The sequence below is a fragment of the Diorhabda sublineata genome, chromosome 6, assembly GCF_026230105.1.
Source record: "Diorhabda sublineata isolate icDioSubl1.1 chromosome 6, icDioSubl1.1, whole genome shotgun sequence".
Taxonomy (NCBI): Eukaryota; Metazoa; Arthropoda; class Insecta; order Coleoptera; family Chrysomelidae; genus Diorhabda; species Diorhabda sublineata.
Genome location: NC_079479.1, coordinates 30,958,833 through 30,978,875, shown reverse-complemented (window position 1 = coordinate 30,978,875; position 20,043 = coordinate 30,958,833). Strand labels below are relative to the sequence as shown.

The window sequence follows — 20,043 nt, the reverse complement described above, 5'->3', positions numbered from 1 at the left end:
ATATTACTTTAATACAAAGACGTGTCTATACTGAAAGTAATTTCAAAAAGTATGTTTTTGTCAACGAAATAGTAGATAAAAACAATTTCCAATCCTATGTACGAGGGTGGGTCAATAAGAATGTGATTTGTTGAATCTTCTGTCAGCATCAATCATTTGACTACTGTCAAAATTTGAGATACGTCATTTAGTTTTTGTTTGACAGCTATCGATAGCAAACTACAGGGAAAAATATTTTATATTCTCATTAAGAATTATTTTTTGTGAAAAAATGAACCATCACTCAAAACAAGGATGAGCTAAATAATATCAAAATTACTAATTTGACATTTCCTATGAGTTGGTTTGAGTCAAATTGAAATATTATCTGTAAGAGGGCGGGTCAATAAGTATTTATATATTTATTACACATTACACTAACTTAGAATAATTCACTTAACACTATCACTTGACTAACTTGAATAATTTATTCAAATTATTCGATTACTTTCTATTTCAGTCTGTTCACTACGACTATTTATTATAAACTGAAGCGCTACAGTAACTCCTTATTTAGAATTCTCGAAACTTATAGAAAAATAAACAAAAAATAAATAAATAGACCTTCCTAGAAATTATTCAAAAGAGACAATGTAAATAATTCCGGATATTTTATCAAAAGCGGCGCCTTCGCCGAATTTTAGAATTCTACTATATCCAAGTAAGACCGGCTCCGAAGTGGATATGAATTCGTACCAATATATATATATGATTCACAAAAGTGATGTCGATATTTACCGAAATGGACGATTTGAAATGACATATTACATCAAAACGTTTGATTGTTATTATCAAACACTTTTTTATATCAATTTTATATTTTTTATATGTAACTGACATGATTATAGTTTCCAATGGCTTGTATTTAAATAACAATGAAATATTTTGAATTATTTCAGGAAAGAACTAGCCCGTTGTCTATGAAAGACCTGGTTTTAATATCCGTTGATGTAGCAAAGGGATGCAAATACTTAGAGGATAACCGATTCATTCACCGTGACATAGCAGCTAGAAATTGTCTTCTTACCACCAAAGGTCCCGGAAGAGTAGTCAAAATAGCTGATTTTGGAATGTCAAGAGACGTTTATCGGTAAGTTATTGATGTAAAATAGAAAAATAAACCCTTCGATAATTATTTTTATTTGAGATATCATATTCTAGGTTAGTTAGTGAATTTTTTGCGATAATTAGGTATATGTATGAATTGAGACACGTTTTCTAAATATCATGCAAAACAATAAATTGTATAAGCTTAACAACAACATTAAGTGATATGTGGATGTTGTTTCAGTGTCTTGTTCAATTTGCATTTCCAATTTTCAGGTCTGATTATTACAGAAAAGGAGGGAAAGCCATGTTACCCATAAAGTGGATGCCACCGGAAGCATTTCTGGATGGTATATTCACAAGTAAGACTGATGTATGGTCATTTGGGGTTTTGTTGTGGGAAATAATGTCCATGGGGTATATGCCTTATACGGGTTGTGCAAATAGAGATGTTATGCAGCTAGTCACTAGCGGTGGTAGATTGGAACCGCCTGCCAATTGTCCTGGTGAGTTTGGAATATTAAATGATTTCGATAGATTTCAAAACGACGCCTTGTAGGTCCAATTTATGGTATAATGACGCAGTGCTGGCATCCAGCTCCCGAGCACAGACCTACTTTCGGAACTATATTGGAAAGATTGGGATACTGCGTTCAGGATCCTCAGGTGATGAGTGCTCCATTGCCAATTTTTCAACGTCCTCCATCTTATGAAAGAGACACGACTGTAATGCGGCCATCAGGCTCTGAAGAAAACTGTCTACAGGTAACTACAGAACATTTGTTATTAAAAACATTTAGGATACGACTGAATTTGTATTTTAAAGAATCAATATTTAATTAGTTAAAATGATAGATTGCAACATTGAAAATTTCTTATTGTTATAGAATGTGAAATATCTTAGTTGGAATTTCTAGAACCATCGGTGATATTCGTACTGAACACGCTGTTTACACTACACCAACACTCACAATTACACTGTCTGACGCGTTTTTAGATAACCAAGTTATTTATTAGTTAATAAATGAATGAAACTTCCGGTCGAAGTGGTTTTTTTACTAAATTTTTTTTAGCGGGAAGAGGTTCATTGGTGGGCATATTTAGTTATCGAAACGCGGGTTAAACATTGTAATTATGAGTGTAACAGTCAAAAATTCAGAGTGTTGGTGTAAACAGAGAGTTTAGTATGAAATATCTTCATAATTGAATGTCGTAATAAGTTTATAACCTAATTCAAACAACTGATAACAAGTAACAAAGATTTTCCAATGTAGTATTCAGCATATAAATTGATTCAAAAAACATTATTGACTCTTAAAAATACGGAATTTTTTCTATGTTATTTTATATTTATAATTAACAGTAGAATGAATGAGAGAATAGAACTATCAAAGTTTTTCTTTCAAGGTGATACCATCATCTTCAGATTATCTCATACCAAACCACACAAATCCCACTACCCCTGACCAAATCGAATCGACCTCTTCGGTGGAAAAATTACTTCCGGATAATTCGGACAACTGGGAGACTTCATTTATTATGCCCCATTCGAGATCAACACAACCTTTATTATTGGAACACATTAAAGAAGATGAGGGTGCTTCTGTAAGTGGATAGATAAAAGGCTATATAGAAAGATTCGTTGAGAATGGGGGAGGTTGGGGTAGACACCAATTCGGTTCTAAATAACCGATATGGATTTTTGTTTCGTTATAACCAAGATTGATTCATTACGAATTTTGCGTGAATAGATTCGTTGATTGGTAGGTTTTGACTGATTGAAATGAAACTGAATACCATTAACAAAACCATCCAACTTTTGGTTGTAATAAATGACTCAAAGCTATCTCTGTTTCTGAATCTATATTTTTCAATGAATCGCCTTGTATATTTTTTCTAACCTCATCAACTTTTTTTATTTTGGTTTGAATTTAGGAATTCGTGAGAGTAAAGGAGCAGACTCGGATTATATAAATGAGTCTGAAAAAAGATGAAAATTGCTCTATTAAGAAAGGGTTTTAAGTGCTCATATTTTAAAAAATATAAATTATTAGTTAAATTACGATTTTTTTTTTGAAATATAAGTTTTCCGTCTTAAAATAAAAGTAGGTTTTTGGTATTGGTTTTGATACTTGATTTTCCATGGATCTTCCCTTGACGCTTATTCTTGCTCATATTCTTGACTCTAATTTCGTATACAGCAAGTCCTGAAGAAGTCTTTGAGTACGAATTTTTTAAAGAAAGATGTCTGTTTAATAATAGTTTCGCCAATTAAAATACCGCAACTAACTTTTAGCTTCTGTATTTGACACTAGATGGCGACACCATACATAATGATAGCATGAAGAATCAGAACTTTATTTCCCTTTCCAGTTATATTTTTTTTTATTGTTTCTTTACTACTACTTTGTATTTTTGTGCAGTATTAAACACGATTTTATTATATTTTATGCATACGTCCACCTCTGTTTACATTATTATGAATGCGATATGATTTCACGTTAGCGCGATAGATGGCGCCACCATATATGCATTCAATTGTTCCTATGATCTAAAATATGGAACCAATCCTTTCCCAGCGATTCCGGATTTACGATTAACAGAAACTGTACTTATAATGAGGGAGCAGCTTTACGAGTTATCGCCAATGCGGTGTATTGCTCTTTAAATAAAGAATCTGCCAGTTTTAATATTGCTTTTTTACATAAAAAATATCGACAAGATGAATAAATACCAATAATACCAAAACATTACTATTAGGAGAGGTATACATAACAGATAATATTTTCACTTTATTTTATGAATATAATACTTGTTATATTATTTATTATGACCTATTTATATTAAAAAAAATTGAAGTGATATATAATTGTAGGTGGACAAACTTCTAACTATCGATAACAGCGCTGCAAATCCAAAAGTCTCGCCAATGTCGTTACCAGGGAATATCCTGACTCAAAGCAATCATAACAACAATACTCAGAATGACTATAGCCTCAAATCGGGAGTGTCATTGGACGCCGGTGCGCTCGCCAAACAAGCTATGATGCCTCAGATTAATAAGTACGCCAACATCTCGACTGGAGACGGTCCTACAAGTAACGGAGTTCTACAAAATGATCCTTTCGCTAACCACATTAGCAGTGCTCAAAAAACGGAAATAAATTGTTAAATTTTTGGGTGAACCAGGAGTGTTCCATTCCAGTTACTCTAAATTTGCTATCTCTAATCTTTTCGATTTAAAATGTGTCACTTAATTATTTTAATTAATCTAAGATTATCACCGAACATCAACCAAATGGACTAAATTATAATTAAAAACGTGTCATTTGGTGCTTCATGAATTAATTTTGGGACATATTATATAACACAGAAAATCTTTCGGTTTGGTATCCTTTTGATCTTAGTTTTAAATACTCACATCATTTGTGGAAATTACTAATAATATTTTTATTTGTAATTAAAGTCTTTATCGTTGAATATTTAGCCTCGAGAAGGGCATAAATCATTAAACTACCTCAACTCAAAAAATTGGTAATGTATCTATATTTTCTCGGTAACGTTGCCTTTTCAAATTGTCTTACAATTTCATTTCATTAAACTTTTTATTTTCGACACATTAAACATTTTAACATGATAAAGCATCCATCGCACCACCAATATTCAACATAGTAAAAAATATTACCATTGGCCAACACTTGATGTTATTATAAAATACTATGTCTGGTTTCTTCTGATCACCTGAATCATCGTCAATGGAATCGTAACTGTGGAGCAATGATACAAGAATTACATTCTTTTTTGCCCATGGAACATACAAGACTAAAGTTTTTCCTTCACTGAAGCCAAATAAGCTGCTGAATTGTTTCCTTCCTTTGGTAGCAACAAATTATGGTAGGAACTGTCTTTTATTTCTTCGTACCGTCCCAACATAGGACAGTTTCTTCTTCTTAAGTTCATCCACAAGATCTATGTCTGTGAACCAATTGTCCACAGTGATGTTACGACCAGATCCGAATAAGGGCTCAGCGATCCTTTTTACCACATCTCTTGGTTTGTTACTCACAAAGAAAGGCCCATATGGTTGAGACCCCGCATAAATTTCCATATTATATGTATAATTAATTTTTGCATCACTAAGAGCAAAACATTTTATACCGTATTTGTTGGGCTTTGACGGGATGTCTTGCCGGAAAGGGAAGCTCGGAAGCATTTCATCAATGGTTACATTTTCTCCAGGAATGTAACTATTATGGCAGTTTTGCATGAATTTGTCGAAAATCTCACGGACTGGAGCAAGCCGATCTACTTTTTTTCTTTCTTTCCTTGTGTTTCGGTCATCAAAACGAAGGCAACGTATCGGAGTTTTGAATCGTTTAATACTCATTACAAGGCTGAATTTTTCCACGCCATCACCTTTTTTCCCCAAAGCTCCTCGAGGCTTTGCCGATTTCATCTGTAGGATCCTGCTAAATATAGCTATCCAATGAAAGCTCTTAGTTCAATTACTTCAGAAAAATTATCCCTAATGATGTCTATGTACTGATTGGTATATTTTACAATGAGTTCTAAAATTCTGTAGTTGACAAATTATGTCAACAATCAATAGCAGTTTTGCAAACCTTTTCGTTTCCTTTCACTACTGGTAGATGAGTAATTATATTGTGTGGTCCTCTACGTATATTTGCTCGCGTAGGATGTTGATTCCACTTAATCTGCTTATCTTTTCCCAAAAAGAAATATGTGTCGGCATTGTCATCCTCGTCATCGGTCTCGCCCTCCTGCTCTGTTACAGAACCACAATCACGTTCTGCTACTTCATCTTCAGATGCGACGTCACTTTCTTCTCTAGGTCTTCACTCAAATTCGAGTCATCATCCTCTTCTAGGAACTTCTTTATTTCTTCAATATGTTGCGGATTTTTTAAATCAAAGATATCGCGTGACTGCATATTGACAGAAAATCTGAAACAATTTATTATTCATGAAGATAGAATAAAAATATTACCAAAATATGAAAGAGTCCAAATAATTTCATGTTAGGGTGCAATGTGCCTGATAGGTCACAGTAATAAATGTAGGTTATTTTCACAAAATAATTCATAACTTTCGTATTATTTAGTCTTTCAATAAGTAAAATAAAAAGTTGTAATGAGAATATTTTAAAAGTACTTACCTTTTAAATTCTAGCAAGGGAAAACGTCTTTATGTTTATGTTTACGTTTATGTCTTACGATAATAAATTATATCATAAGGAATTGTCTGTTACAAAAACATTTTTATAGCAAACTTTATATAACAACTGTTCATGTTATATTTGGAATGGAACATTTCATGTGAGTTTATTAGGACATATCGATGTGTAAATTGAGAAAGGTTTCTAGATTTTTTACGTCGAATATACACATTCCTAGAAATTTTGGAAACGAATGAGTTGTGTACAGAATATAAGTTAGTGCAAATATAGCGTAAAGAACTTTTTCTACTTGGAAAATTTTGTATCGATCGGTAATTTGATTCTGGAAGAACGTAAAATATTTGAATCGACGGGAATGATAGTTTATAAGTATTACATTATCTTTTAATGTGGGGCATTTGACGAATATATTATTGAGGTTATGGACATAACTGTATAATTATTAAATGTTATTGAAACGTTTTTTTTTCTCCTCAAGTCGTAGGATCTACTACCGAGAACCGAAAATATCTTATTCGTTGATTACTTTAAATTAAATATCTAAATCAATATGTTTAAGTAAATCTACAGTTATTGTCTGTACCGATACTCAAATATTGTACCGCCTCAGAAATTGAGAAATGCCAGTAATCAAAACTGATAAATATATATGAAATTTTGTATTTTTGATATATACAATTATTTTTTATTGAAATATGGGTTAAATTGTTTTGCTCAATTTAATTCGTTTACAGATAGATAAATTTGTTATTAATACAGTATATATTATTGTAAGAATATCTACATGTTTAGATTAGCCAAAATCTACTCAATCTTTATATTCAAGTAAATTTTGCTTGATACTGAACTCTTCGAAAGGCGACCAAAGCTTAAAATTAACATTTTTAGGGTGTTACGCTTACCTACAATACATTAATTGGAATACCGAAACTTTTATAACATTTTTTTAGTTTTTACAATTAATGCATTAACAGAGGGAGGTTGAAACTTAATCCTCTCACTACAGAATTAAAATACATGCCAAATACCATTATTAGTAACGATTGGGAAAACAAAGAGGGCGAGATTTCGAGTAGAATGGGAAAATGAGATGTATGATTCAACCCCTTTTATGTAAGTTATATTATTATATAGTTGTGGAATGAGAATAAATGGCTGAATTATTGCAATCATGAGAATTTTCTTGTAAGAGATATTCGAAATTTCATTTGTAATTGAAAGTCGTCATTATTTATAAAAATAAAACAATTTGTTTGCTTATATATTGTTTATTCAATTCTAAATATTATTTCAACTTATATAGCTATAATTCCGAAAAGAGGTGCCAATAGTCAATAGAATACAATAATAAACGTGCTTCTAATTTCAAAGAACTCTTTGTTAACAACGTAAATGTTATGAACTTTAATTTAAATTATGTTTTTTTTGCTTAATTATATTCTTTTCTCACTGGGAACATCTGTTTTAGTTAAGGTACGTGGTTAATCAAACAAATTACTCTATAAAAAAGGCTTTTTTGTCTGTTAACACTGTTATAAATCTATGGATCCATTCAATGGTCAAATTTTAATAAGATTAGTTCGAAATTATAGATAGATTTTTAAATTTCCTCAATTTTTTATTTCTTAGACCTTTTGATATGTTTATGCTACTAAATATTCTTGATTTGAGGTCTCTTCTGATTTAAACTTAGTTTCTTTTATAATTTTTTAAAGACAGATGTACATTTGATGATGAAAAAGAAACTAATTTTAATCAGAAGAGACCTAAAATCAGGAACATTTAGAAGCATAGATTTTTAAATTTAGTTAAAAAACAATAAAAATAAATATTTTATATTGTTATTGTCTTTTTCAAGTGAACTAATATTTACATTTGGCAATTTTATTCTTATAAATTGGGTCTAAAACAAGGGTTACAAAAAAATTTTTTTGATTATTTAAATAATCAATATTGTCACCATAAAGTGACAATTTTTACATTACAGTCGTGGAAAAAACTTTATATAAGATATTCCCATTAATCTTGAAAGATATTGTGTTAATCTGAACATGTAATATTTGAAAAAGTATGTATATTTATTGTTATATATAATAAGAGTACTTTTAATTCATGGAATTGTTGACATCTTTATTTAGGAACTCTAAAAATACTTAGACTCACAAATATTTGTTGATAAAATATTTATTTCTTTTATAACGTTGGAACTAAATAATTTATGGAATACATGGTATTAACTCGGAAATTATAAGAGTAGAAAACTACTGTATTTGTATACAGGGTACACATATATTATTTATGTGTTTTTATAAAATTATTGATCTGAATGTTAAAGGCTTGTTAGTTGTACGAATGTATGGTTATAAGTGAAGTTGTGAAAAATAAGGTGGTTGAATGTTGATGCCGAATATTACTAATGTTAGTTTCAAATAAAGTAGAAAAGTAGAATCTTTTATTAATTTAGCTAACAATCTTAAAATGATTAATGGGGATTGATATCAAGGTTAGATTTTTTACATTTTAGGGTATAAAAATTTTAAAATTGTTGAAATAAGTATGAGAAATATTATGGAATACTTGGAAGTAAATATTAACAAACCTGAAATACTCTTGTTGTCGTGGCGAGAATGTCACTCATGACAACCCTTGTCAAGAGATGGGAAGTGATTTTCACACAAACGATAATTTGATATTAAGCATTGAATTTTATAAAACTGACATTGACAGTTATGACACGTTTTCATTACACTGCATTCCACTAAGCATTGACGGCGTCAGAAGTACTCTTTTGAACGTTCCACATAGCGACTACGATCGTTGTGGTCGCGGCGAAAACATCACTCTTGACGTCATGATTTTACTTCAATGTAAATTAGTTAAAAAGTCCACTAAAAAATTTCAATAACTACCAATTGTGACATAAACTCTTGGAGTTTTTGTATTATTTTTTCTGTTTTTCGATTTGTAATTATTAAGACAGGTGACCGGCTGATTAAAATCTCGTTCTTGGTTAGGATCCTCAATTAGGTTATCTATCTGGTCCAGAATCGTAGCTTTCTCTCTTGGAATTAATATAGGGACATTAAATAAGAAATATTTTCATTTATTTTAATAGTTAAAGTAATATATTTATGGTTATTAGTGATGTAATTTAATTTTCAACCACCAGCGAGATTGGACTATAAAATGGATGCATGTTATTTTAATTTATTCTCAACTGGTTGAAATAGACCACAAACTGCTAGAATTGAATAGTTTAGTAATTTTTGTAGCGAATTTAATTTACATAATACGCTTCACTGTACCCAAAGTTGCTCGGAGGTGAGAAAAAGTGATAGTTGACAATTTTGTTTCCGGCATACCAAGCACCTTTGCGTACAACTTTCATTGTCGCCAAATAGTCATTGTACATTCATATTCAGTAAACTTATCTGATGAAATTTGAGGAACTGGTCAAAGGAAGTTTGATATATGTTATTATTCTCATGGAAATAATTATTCATATTTCAATATGTTGATAATAATACCTTGGGCACAGTAGATTTCCGTAACGTCACGATTTGCCTAGGCCATTTTATAAATTGACCTAAAATAAAATGAAGACAAAAAATTGTCGATATTTCGTTCGATAAATATTGCGTAAATTATGTAATTGAAGATAAATTAAAACACCTTGTTACAAATTAAGTAAAATTTTTAATATTTTTGATCATTTCAACAAATAAAAACAATTGGTAGTGTAGTGTCATCTCTCGGTATTTAATATTACTTTCTAGTGGTCCTACAGTAAAGACTTAAGTTAATTTGCATATAATAGCATGTGGTTTGTTATGTAGTTTAAAATATTTTGTTTTTTTTTCTTGTATTCGTTCTTTATTTATATGGAAATATAAATTATAGCAAATATTAATCGTGATAAGAGTGAGTGATATGAATAAGGCCACCACAAATTTCAAAACCTTTATGTTCAATAACATAAAATTTTCATCACTCGACAGAGATTTTGTTCTTTGAAAAGGAATTAGATACGCTGGAGAACTTTCCAAATAGTTTTTCGAGAATAATTATATAAAACTAAAATCATCTGGTTTTGAATTATATAAGGGTTGTTTTAAGGTTTTACCAAAAGTCAAACGAAAACAAGTGTTTTATTGCTTTTCGAAACATTCGCCCTCATATGCTCAAACCAATTCTGTGTAAGGACTGCTTTTTAAATTATAAAAAATCATCCAACGTAAGCCTTCACATGTGATATCCACTTGCTTCTTTTAAATGATTACTACATCGACAACTAGCTTTACATTAATAAACGTCAATGCTCAAAAATACAGTGGTATCAACATATATGTAATAATTCTATACGGACAGCTTCCATAAGAGTAAATGGTTCCGACTAAGGAAGACAGGTAAAATTATGGGCACCTTAATAGTGGGAGGACATTTCTTCCCATTTAAACTGTCCATATAAATGTATTACATATATAAGTGCTACTACTCATTAACGCCATCTACTATTCGATTGTAAAAACTTGTCAATACGCGTAAAAAACTTCAAATTAAACGTGACGTTCGGAAACTGAAATAAAAAAACATTATATCAATCAACTGTTTCTTATATGATGTTAGATAAGATTACGCAAATGTTTTTGTTTGCAATTTTTGAATATTTATAGGAAAAATCAAAAACTTTATGGTTGTGTATAGTGCACTTTTTATTGTACAAAATCGATAATATTAAAACCCAATGATAAATTCACACTTTTTTATTTAGAACTTTGTAACAATAATATAGGTTGTGTATTATTTAAATGGTCATAACTATTTATATTTTGTTGTTCTTTATAGAAGTCTCGTAGAGGTTATATATCTAGAACGTTTTTAATAAATATCTTCTAAGATGGCTTACCATAGAAAAATAAGTATTGTACATAATTGGGTGTATTATATGATACCTATATCCAAATGGAATGTTTTTTCTTAAGTGACATTGAAATTTGAAGAATTGTATTGTTATTTTTATTGAGTAAAAAGAAATTGTTCGAAAAAATGTTGGATAGACTGTCATTTGGTAAATTTAACTATGAAATTTTGTTTTCAATGTTTGGTACCAATATGTCTTAATTGGGGAAAGCAATAGAAATGAAATTAATTTTCATAAACCATATACTTATGTATTCACACTATAGAATTTGAGCCTCTGTCTATTTAGTGGTTGTATTCTTACATATTTATGAAGATATTATATGGTCAAGCTAAAACACCAAAAAGCTATATAAATAGGTGTATACGAGTACCTATACAACTTATTGTTATTGTTTTAAGTCTGCTAAATAAATGAACTATAAACACCAAAGAATTATTAACGATTGAGTAAACTTTTTGAACATAGAAAATCTAGAAGATATAAACATACAAACATTAAAGCATGAAGGGAAAGTAATACAAATAAAATAGTTTGTTTAACTTCTACGTTACAGAAAACAGAACACCTCGTTCGGATACAGTTTCAAATATCTTTGTGGATTTTGATCTACAATCAGGTGATAGGCGATCTATCTGATTAATCTGTTTTGTGATTGACAGTGTAAAGCTACAGAGACGGCTAATGCGTAATTGTCAAGAATAATTTAGAAATTTGTTTACTAATAAAGTCGATAAAATGACGGTTGAAGAAATTTCATTTCGAAGTTTGGCACGTGTGTACATATATGTAATGAAAACAGTCATTGTGGAACAAAACACTCTTCAAATTTCAATGATGTTATGTTATTATCAACCGAGAACTATTTTTGTTGAAGCTGGTGTTGTTCAAAATATTTAGTTGCTATTTATTATAAGCTTAATGTACATTGCGCCATATTTAGACAATTTATTGAAATAAGACTGGTTGTTTAATTGGCACAATATCAGTTTCAAAATAAGCAGTTCTATCTATTGTAATAATTAACAATATAAAGTCTGTTATACGTATATTTCAAAAATATGTAGAACACACTGTATTTGTTATCCTACAATAAATATATAGGTGTTACAAATATTATTTTCGTTTTATTTATAATATATACCCATACTATCCTTGTTTAGTATTGGAACTATGGCATCACTTGTGAGAAAAATTATTTACAAGTACTTATATGACGATTCGACAGTTAGATCATTTATATGCACGTATACCCTGATTAGAAGTGTTTTTTTTCGGTTCCTGCGAATTAAAATGGTTCTAGTTTTTCTACTCACTCCTTTATTTCAATAAGAAGGAAAACACTGCACTTTAACTATGAAATTTATATTTAAAATGGTATGGTAAGTAATAATATCGTTTTAAGGTTAAGGACTGAAGACACGAACGTCTGTTTTCAGGCGAGGTATAGAGTTGGTTTTGTTGTAATTATAATTATTAGGTTTGGCCCAGATATAAGGAATACTCTTCTGCAGGGCCGGAGTTGTGATTGATGGTAGAGTGTACTGCAATAGGCAGAAAAATAAATAGAAAAAACAAAGAGTGAAAAAAAAAGACAAACAGACTGCTCTTCGCATAATACGGATAAGTGGATGTTGGGCACCTCAGCGGCTGTATTATTTGTTAGTTTTCGGCCATTTGACTGATGAACCGATTCACCAGGTTACAGGAAAAGAGTTGGAAGTTAGTTTATAGGATAGAATTCATGAAACGAGCATGCGTGGATGTGACGTAAGAATATATGGAAAGTCAGAAGAGAACCGAGGTCTGATTGCCTTACAGAAAAAGAGGACAAAGACGTTCAGTTGATCTTGAAGAAGAATTTACCTTGAAGTCAGTACGGATTTAAAAGAAAATACGGCTCGTATATATAATAACTTATTTGATGAATGATGTTCAAAGATTATTTTCTAAAACAAAATTTCTTGTTTGGAATATCCAAAAATTGTGATGTAATGAAAAAGTTTTATTTTAGTTTAAAGTTATTTTTAACCTGATATTAAAAATAGGTTCACTACTGTAATTATTAGACGCAACAAATTACCAAGTTGAATACATTCTTATCTCAAACATTTCATGCATATTATTCAAATCTTTTACACCATATAGGTACCAGAATGTCTTAGGATATATCACAAAAAAATCCACACCAATTTGCCAACCTTGACTTTTTTGACATCCACTCACAACAAAATCCATTACAATTTAAATGAAAACTTGTTTAGTTGATTTAATTATCAAATACTTAACGCTATCAAGTAATCAATTCCAACCCTCTTGATTTGAAAATTGTTAATTCGACGTTGAAACTCAGTCGCAACGAAAGTTTCCCTAGATAGATCTAATCACTTTTTTTCAAAATTAGGAATTTCGTTGTAATGTCCATCGAATCCAGGAAACTTTTAAAAGTGGTCTATGAAACAAAAAAGTTTCGAAATCAATGCTCTAGAGCTTAGGTACAGTCGAAATATTTTGTTGTCTCCAGTTAATTCATTTTCATGTTATGTATATTATTAGATCGTTTTATTTAATTTTAAATTAATCATATAGGAAGTCTATAATATCAGTAAAAGATAATCTATCGATATGAAGCCAAAGGAAATGAAATAAAGATAAAGAAATTGTAAATTATGAAGATAAAAATATTTCGTGGAATTAGTTAATAATATATTCAGCAATTAGGGCGATTTCCTTCTAAAACGATTTTAATAATATTTAATAGTTTCTAAATTAGAAAGTTGATAGGAAACTTTTTAAATGGTTACTAGCAGCGAAACTTTGCGTTGCTCGGGTTGAAATACATCGCATATTTAATTATATATAAAATTTATAAAGATACATTTTTCAACATAGACATTGTAGATTTCTATTTTCGATATTGAGAGAATTATGCGGCCATTGTATATAGAGTATTTCTAATAGTGTAAACTAATTAACTTTCCAGATCAATCCAAAAATTTCTATAACTTTCTAGAACGTTTTAAATCGCTTATAATAAATTGCACGCATTTAAGAATTTTCTCCAAATTATTAAAGAAAGTTCTAGAACTTTTTAGAACATTTTCAATCGATTATATTAATTGAACACATTGAACTTTCTAGACCATTCCAGAAATTTTGAAATATTTTTCTCATGCGTTAGAAAAGGGCAGAAGTATATATATTTTCACTTTTTCGCCACTCACAACCACACACCGCGACTCGTTTAGTATGACCTGGAGACCAAAGGGTATATTTACCACCCCAATTTGAAGTTGATTAGTGCTGGTGGTAATAGAAGAAAACATGTCTTTACGTACTAAACAAGCATTTTATTTATATATTATAGATTTTCTGATAAAATCAGTTATAACAACTTCCCCAATAATAATTTTTTAAGGATTTTAACCATATATTTTTGTGTGATTTTAATATAATCGTGATTTTTTCGTTTGACTAGAAACAAACAATTAAAAGATTTTATCTAAAGCCAGACCTGTGCAATATTTCATGTCATTCGGTTTCTATTTTTAGCATTTTTATCATATCATACCCAAAATATTTTAACACAAATGTTGTTATTATTTATTATCTTATCAGCTCCATTACGTACAGGTGATTCCTAATCGCTAATTGATTTACCCATCAAAACTATTTTAACCATGACCCAAGTTTTAATATAAACTGGTGCAATAAAATTTCATTCTACACCAATGACTGCATGAATCCATTACAACTCGATCTCAACATAACCTTGGAAAGAAGAAAAATTACCTTGAATCCCCCTTCCATTGCGTATTTTCGACATTTTCGTTTATGTTTTGTAGGAGTGAGTTGTCTAGTCCAATTTGTTGGTTATCATATTCATAATTACTATTTTGTGATTAAACGATATAATACCAAATGATTTCCCATAACTTCGCTTAGTTTTAGTTCTAGTGTGTCAGCTGTTTGTGCAGTGTTTTTTTATCTGTTAGGTTAGGTAAGTTATCATTGATTTCCAGATCGTGATGTCATGTTGTGTTTATCTAAAATTCATTTGCACCCGCTATCACTGTTTTCTAGGTCATAATTACGTGTATACGAAGAGTAAAATGTATAACAGGAATTAAATTCAACTTGTAATTCCATTCTTTGTTTTCATTTATAGGCCTAACCTAAAATTTAACGATTCACTATGGTATAAAACTATGCATAAACACGCGAATTATATGCTGACACTATCTTTCAATTTGAGTTAATTAAATTAATAAATATTATCTATTATTATGAATAAAAAGTTAATATAGAAGAGTATACTATTAATGTATATTAAAATAAAATATCTGCAGTAATGTGTTGCCAAAACTCAAACAATGCTGTATTTTATAGTGATTTTTGTAAAAGTAAGCAAAAAACAAAAATATCCTGTAATTTGTCGTTAGTAGACAAGTTTCTATTTTCAACAAAGATAATTAAGATCGATGTATTTTTGTAAACTAGAATTTTTCATACCAGGTTTGTAAGTAGGTAATCAACTCGAAATTTTTAAATAAGATCGAAAGCTACTGAACTTTTACTGTTTAAAAATGCTGAACAAAATAAATGACCTCATGTTTAAATTAGTCATATATTTTATATAAATTACTTACTGGGTATATAATTAACTTTAGAACTACTCATACTTGTATAGAATTCTTTGAATTAAATTGAAGAACAAATCATAGGAAATAAATTTAATCAGTAATGGAAATATATCAATAAAAAAAGTATACATTCAGGTTGTTTTCTACATTTCTTGTTTTTTAATGAAATTCTTAAAATAAAGTCAAAACTTGAGTCAATTTATATCTAATCTTCAAATAGTAACTAATTAATTTCAATTTTTGGTTATTTTGGTATAAGAGATTATTGAACATCAATCACCCTGAGAATTTTAGAAAATAATTTAAAGGTGCACCGATTTTTTTTATAAATGAAAATTAAGAGAAAAAAAATGTTATTTGGAGTAGTTTAGTAGACTATGATTGTGATGTTAAAATCACGAAACAATTTAAGGCGATAATTTTGAATCTACAGAGTCGGAACAAAAAAAATAGACTTTCCAAAGGATTTATACTGAGCTGAGTGAATGGTCAACTGGAAATTTAATGTATCCAATGATAGACCACAACATAGTCTAGATTTTTATGTCTAAAAATTAATGAAGAAATTTTAATCAACAAAGTAAAACAAGATACGCGGGTGGTTCAAATATAAACCGGAATTTTTATATAAAGAATTTTATTATAAAAATTACAGAGCTGAAATTTTTTACAGTTCTCGACTTACTTTATACACTTTTGCCTCACCTCTCAGAATGCCTTTTTCGTGAAAATCTCTCGGCTTGTCACGTAACCATTCGTGCACGAGGAATTCTACAGTCTATTCCTCTTTCAATGGACCAAATAAATGATAGTCGCACAGTGACAAATCGTGACTAAGAGGAGGGTGTTCCAATGTTTCCCAATCCAATTCGTTCCATGTTTCCATCGTAAGCCGGATGTATGAGGTCTGGCGTTAACTTGTAGCAGAATTACACTACGAATTTTGATCTGTAGATAGGTTTCGACGAGTTTTTTAGGACGTTAGTATATTACAGCGCGTTCATAGTTCGTTACTGAGTGAGAAAATTACTCTTCTCATGTGCTAAAACACGGTACACAACATCTTCTCGGTTTAACTGGCGTCCCTTTGTCTTTATTCCTCCACTTCTTAGACCCGTGCTTATCTCCGAAATATAGTGTTGTACCCAAGTCTCGTTTGTGGTGCAATACATTTTTTCCTTCTTTTTCATATACTGCAGAAGAAGCGTGCAAACTTACATGCTTGTGAATTTCTGCTCAAAATTCAGAAGTCTTTGCACCCATCTGGATGAAATTTTGCGGTGACCCAGCTGTTCATGAATTATTTGCTCAATCCTACCTACGCTGCGTCGGTCTCCCCAAATGAGTTTTTCTACAGTGCCGACGTTCTCATCGTCACTTGTTCTGGGGCGTCGTGACCAAAAAAAATCTGGTTTATATTTGAACCACCCTCGTACCATTGGTATATAGAAAAATTGATGAGATAAATTGTCCAATAAATAAAATTAGGACAGAAGATTAAGATTCTGAAGAAGTAAAATACCCACCGTAATTACCAGATATGGACCCCAGCGACTTTTTCCTGTTTAAAAAGCTTCCTTACATGAGATTTTCAAGAGAGGAGGACGATATAGCATATATAAACGCCTTTTTTCAGGAAAAAAACAGCATTTCTTATTTAAAAGGGCTAAAAAGGTTAGAGCCTTGCTGGGAAAAGTGTATACAGAGTTAAAAGAAGAAATAAAATTTATTAATTATGGAAAAAAAGTCGTGTTTTGTGTTCAGTTATAAATTTATTAGACAACCCTCGTATGTTTTATTATCAGAGTTTGTAAGTTAATAGATCAAGTTGGTTAAATATTGGTTGTAAAATTCCTCCAAAATATAGAAATTTATTGAGTTAATTGAAGTAATATTAAAAACCCAATTAACTTCCATTTTAATATACGGGTACGAAATATTTTTTGATAAATAAAGAACACATTGGAAATTTCTTGATTAATTAGTCATCATCCTCACCTAAAATTAGACATTTCTGATATAAAAACACTACGAGAATAAGTGTATTTTCCAGAAATAACATTTAATTGCGTTGGCCACATGTTTAGAAATTATCCCGGCAGAAATATTTTCAAAAGTAATATGCTTCACAACTATTATTATACAGTTTCCTCAGATAGATGGAACAATTCTTGTAAAAGATAAATTCTCTATTCCAATGTTTCTTTTTTGAGCATTAGTTGAAAAAAGAGTAATTTAGAACATTTATTAAGTTTTGAAAGTTCCAAAAAACCTATTTTTTCTCTTGCAAAGTTTATGCAATCCGCCCATTGTCAAATTTGATGATTCACAACAAATGAGAAGGAATACTCACGACTGGAAAAATGCTAATCCATATCAACGCTATTCCAAACAATGCTGGTCCAACCAAACGAACAATTCGAATTAAATTTCGAATATCCGCCTTAAGTCTTGACGCAGCATCCTGCGACTTGATCTTACTCCAGAACTGAAGACGTGGCTAAAAGAATGGCGAATCCAAACCAACGGATATTTTAAAAAACAACGTCAATACCTAATTGAATTCTTTTGCGGAACATTTTTTGGAAGAGGGCGTTGAAAAACTTGTCTATAGATTCATAGCCCCAGAGATTGAAAAAAAAACTTTTTATTTATTGTCTTTTTCTAACTCCTACTCTGCTTAGGTCGTTTCCCACCTCTTTTGACCATTTTATCCTAGGTCAGTCGAGTCTTTTTCTACCACCAGAATCCCATTGCATCATATTGTATGCTATAGAATTTGTTCCTTCTCCCCATACTCCTTTGTAAGGTCCAAGGGGGTTCGATAATCGGCGAGTGCTGGTACTAGGTTGCTTTTCTACTGATTGGAAGACCTGAACATGAACTATCTTCACTTTTAAAACAATTAAATCAACGCTCATTAACCACATATTTCCCTTGCTGTCGATAAACAAATAATTATTAAAAGAAAGTAAATCAATTGTACTCTTCATAACACTAGAAACAAGTTACGACATATTTAAATAGATCTTGGAGATGTCAGACATAAAGATTTTATATAGTATTGGAAATATACTCCGTGTGGCACTCCTGCATCCATCCAATCAAGTTTAGATCTGGTTCTGTTGAGGTTGATCCTGAATTTTCAGTTCTGCAGGTAGTCGCACAACCGAAGGTTTGGAATATACACTTGAACAAGACACGATTGAAGGCTTTGATGACATCCAGTTGGTGGATTCCTATTGATTTTTTGAGTAGCGTAATCGATTATATTCAGAACTTTCTCTTTCGTCCTAAATCCGAATTAATCTGCTCGCATGATCATGACGAGAAATTTCTTCATGATGACTCTCTCGGCTATCTTGCTCATTATGGGGAGAAGTTCTGTGAACACTTGGGATCCTATTCGCTCACTCTCATTATAAGCATCACCGCTTCTTTCCATTAGCATGGATAGTGCTTCAATATTTCAAAAATAAATCCTTGGTTTATTTATTGTTAAAATCTAGATTCCGAACACAACTAAGTAAATTGTCATAGAATTGGCGAGGTACTACCTATTCGTGGTAGTTTTGATGTCTTGTTATTATGCTAGCAAAACATTGTCACTACCAAATGCTTTGACGTCTTTCCCTTGTTGGATTTATCGATATTTGTTTCAGTTATATCTCGGATCTATACATTGAAACATGCAAAGTCCACCCTATCCTGTGTGTGTGCCTTATAATCAATACTTTAACGCTTACCCAGTTATCCATTACCAGCAACCACCCAGTGCTGCCAATGGATACGGTTGGCATGGTAATGGCTATGGATGGCAGCTAGATCCAAGCGCATGGCGTTCAGCACCTGTAGATTGCTCGGAAGTAAACGCTACAGCCGTGGAAGAACCCTTAATACATGCGGAGAAGCTTACCAAACAAAACGCATGGGTAAGTTTCCATACTATCTAATAAAGAATTAACTCTATCATTTAAAGAGGTTTCTTAATGATTAACTTATCAGGTGTGTTTTTTTACCATATCCGTAAATGCTCTTCAATAGCAACAATTGTTAATATGGAATTACTGCAACAAAATGCGATTTAGCACCAATTGCCCTGATTACTGCGGTTGTTGTAAATAAATGATAATAAAACATTGAAGATATTAAGTCGATAAACTGCACATAGTTATGATAATGTCATGAGTTTTGATT

The 20,043-nt window shown here is 30.9% G+C and overlaps 2 protein-coding genes and 1 long non-coding RNA gene across 4 annotated transcripts in view; 2 read left to right on the top strand and 1 right to left on the bottom strand.

The window, feature by feature from the left end:
- Positions 1-4,492, top strand: part of LOC130446107 (tyrosine-protein kinase receptor) — a 28,989-nt gene extending 24,497 nt beyond the window's left edge. The window contains exons 18-22 of the mRNA XM_056782176.1: positions 939-1,129; positions 1,363-1,592; positions 1,646-1,851; positions 2,494-2,691; positions 3,962-4,492. Coding sequence (XP_056638154.1) covers positions 939-1,129; positions 1,363-1,592; positions 1,646-1,851; positions 2,494-2,691; positions 3,962-4,258 — 1,122 coding nt within the window. The 3' untranslated portion in view covers positions 4,259-4,492. The remainder of the gene's footprint in view (positions 1-938; positions 1,130-1,362; positions 1,593-1,645; positions 1,852-2,493; positions 2,692-3,961) is intronic.
- Positions 4,493-7,781: 3,289 nt separating this feature from the next.
- On the bottom strand, positions 7,782-12,615 carry LOC130446111 (uncharacterized). The gene is made up of 2 exons (XR_008910110.1): positions 12,520-12,615; positions 7,782-9,868 (listed from the first exon to the last, which is right to left on the bottom strand). It is a non-coding gene; the product is annotated as an uncharacterized LOC130446111 (long non-coding RNA).
- A 2,396-nt stretch (positions 12,616-15,011) lies between these two features.
- The window catches only part of LOC130446109 (calpain-A-like), a 42,942-nt gene continuing 37,910 nt past the window's right edge, over positions 15,012-20,043 (top strand). Inside the window, exons 1-2 of one of the 2 annotated variants that reach the window (XM_056782183.1) lie at positions 15,012-15,203; positions 19,509-19,778. In XM_056782183.1, coding sequence (XP_056638161.1) covers positions 19,536-19,778 — 243 coding nt within the window. In that variant the 5' untranslated portion in view covers positions 15,012-15,203; positions 19,509-19,535. The remainder of the gene's footprint in view (positions 15,204-19,508; positions 19,779-20,043) is intronic. The other variant, XM_056782184.1, reaches the window with a different exon arrangement.